Source organism: Lipomyces doorenjongii, assembly GCF_038497915.1.
Source record: "Lipomyces doorenjongii strain NRRL Y-27504 unplaced genomic scaffold V1508scaffold_27, whole genome shotgun sequence".
In the NCBI taxonomy this organism is placed as follows: Eukaryota; Fungi; Ascomycota; class Lipomycetes; order Lipomycetales; family Lipomycetaceae; genus Lipomyces; species Lipomyces doorenjongii.
Window position 1 is genome coordinate 1 of NW_027118094.1, and position 985 is coordinate 985.

A 985-nucleotide genomic window follows, 5' to 3' on the forward strand; every position below is an offset into this window, starting at 1 on the left:
GCTGAAACCATACTTTCATTGTTGCTGGCGTTATCGCCTGTGATGGTGATCAGCTTGCGCTCAAGCTCCAATTCGCTGAGTGTTCCTTCTACCGCAGCCGCCAGGTTCTCTCCGCTGTGCGATCCCTGAAGCTCTTTAAAATCTAACACTTTCTCTCGATATTGGAAGTCTTCGGTAAGCCAGTGGCCAATAACTCCTAAAATTGGGAGACTATTCTTGCTAGTCCACACGTCCAGAGAAAGAGCTATTGTTCTGCAGGTGTGCAATAACTCTTCAAGAACACTACGGGACATAAAAGGAAGCGTAATCCCCGGAATATCATGAAATATTTGACGAAAAGCTTCCGATTCAATAGTCGTGAAGGGCTGCCTATCAGCTACTATCCACCGCAGAATATTCTTCTCCAAAAGTTTCTGGGATGAGAGCTTCTCTCTCTGACCGATGTAGTTTAAGATAGAAGACTTCGGCTTCTTTGTTGGCTCTGGCCGTTCCTGAGCCTCAATAGAGTGTCGCTTTCGAAGGTGCTCTACCATATTGCTTGTCGAGCTCTGTCTCTTTGAATCAGTTGTCTTCCAGCTACATTGTTGTCCAGTTTTCTCTTCCAATACTGAACAGCAGATCTCACGATCGATCGTCTTCCGTATGTTGCTCTTTTTGAGAATCCATGGCCGGTTAACTTCAGCAAATCCCTTCCGCTGTTGAACAGCCTCTCAACTGCAACTTCTGACGAATTAGATAGTCTCTAGCCGCGGCTGCCATCTGCGGGAACTCGCTTCGGCGAATCCTCCACCATTCGAACAGCCAGTTTTTGTCAGTAGTCACTGAAGGGGTTAGGGGTCTCTGAAACCCTGCGAATATACGAATATTATTCGCATTCGCATTCGCAGCCTAGTTTTTATTCGTTGCGAATAAAAGTTTATTCTGCGAATTGCGAATGCGAATGCGAATAGAGAAAATTGTATTCGTGTCCAGCCTAATTATTTTA

The 985-nt window shown here is 45.5% G+C and overlaps 1 protein-coding gene across 1 annotated transcript; it reads right to left on the bottom strand.

The window, feature by feature from the left end:
• Positions 1-263: 263 nt before the first annotated feature.
• V1508DRAFT_331065 (uncharacterized protein) lies at positions 264-680 on the bottom strand (the record flags this gene model as incomplete). Its single annotated transcript, XM_066936643.1, has 1 exon — positions 264-680. A coding segment is annotated over one exon (417 nt), but the record flags the coding sequence as incomplete, so codon positions are not given.
• Between the last annotated feature and the right edge of the window lie 305 nt (positions 681-985).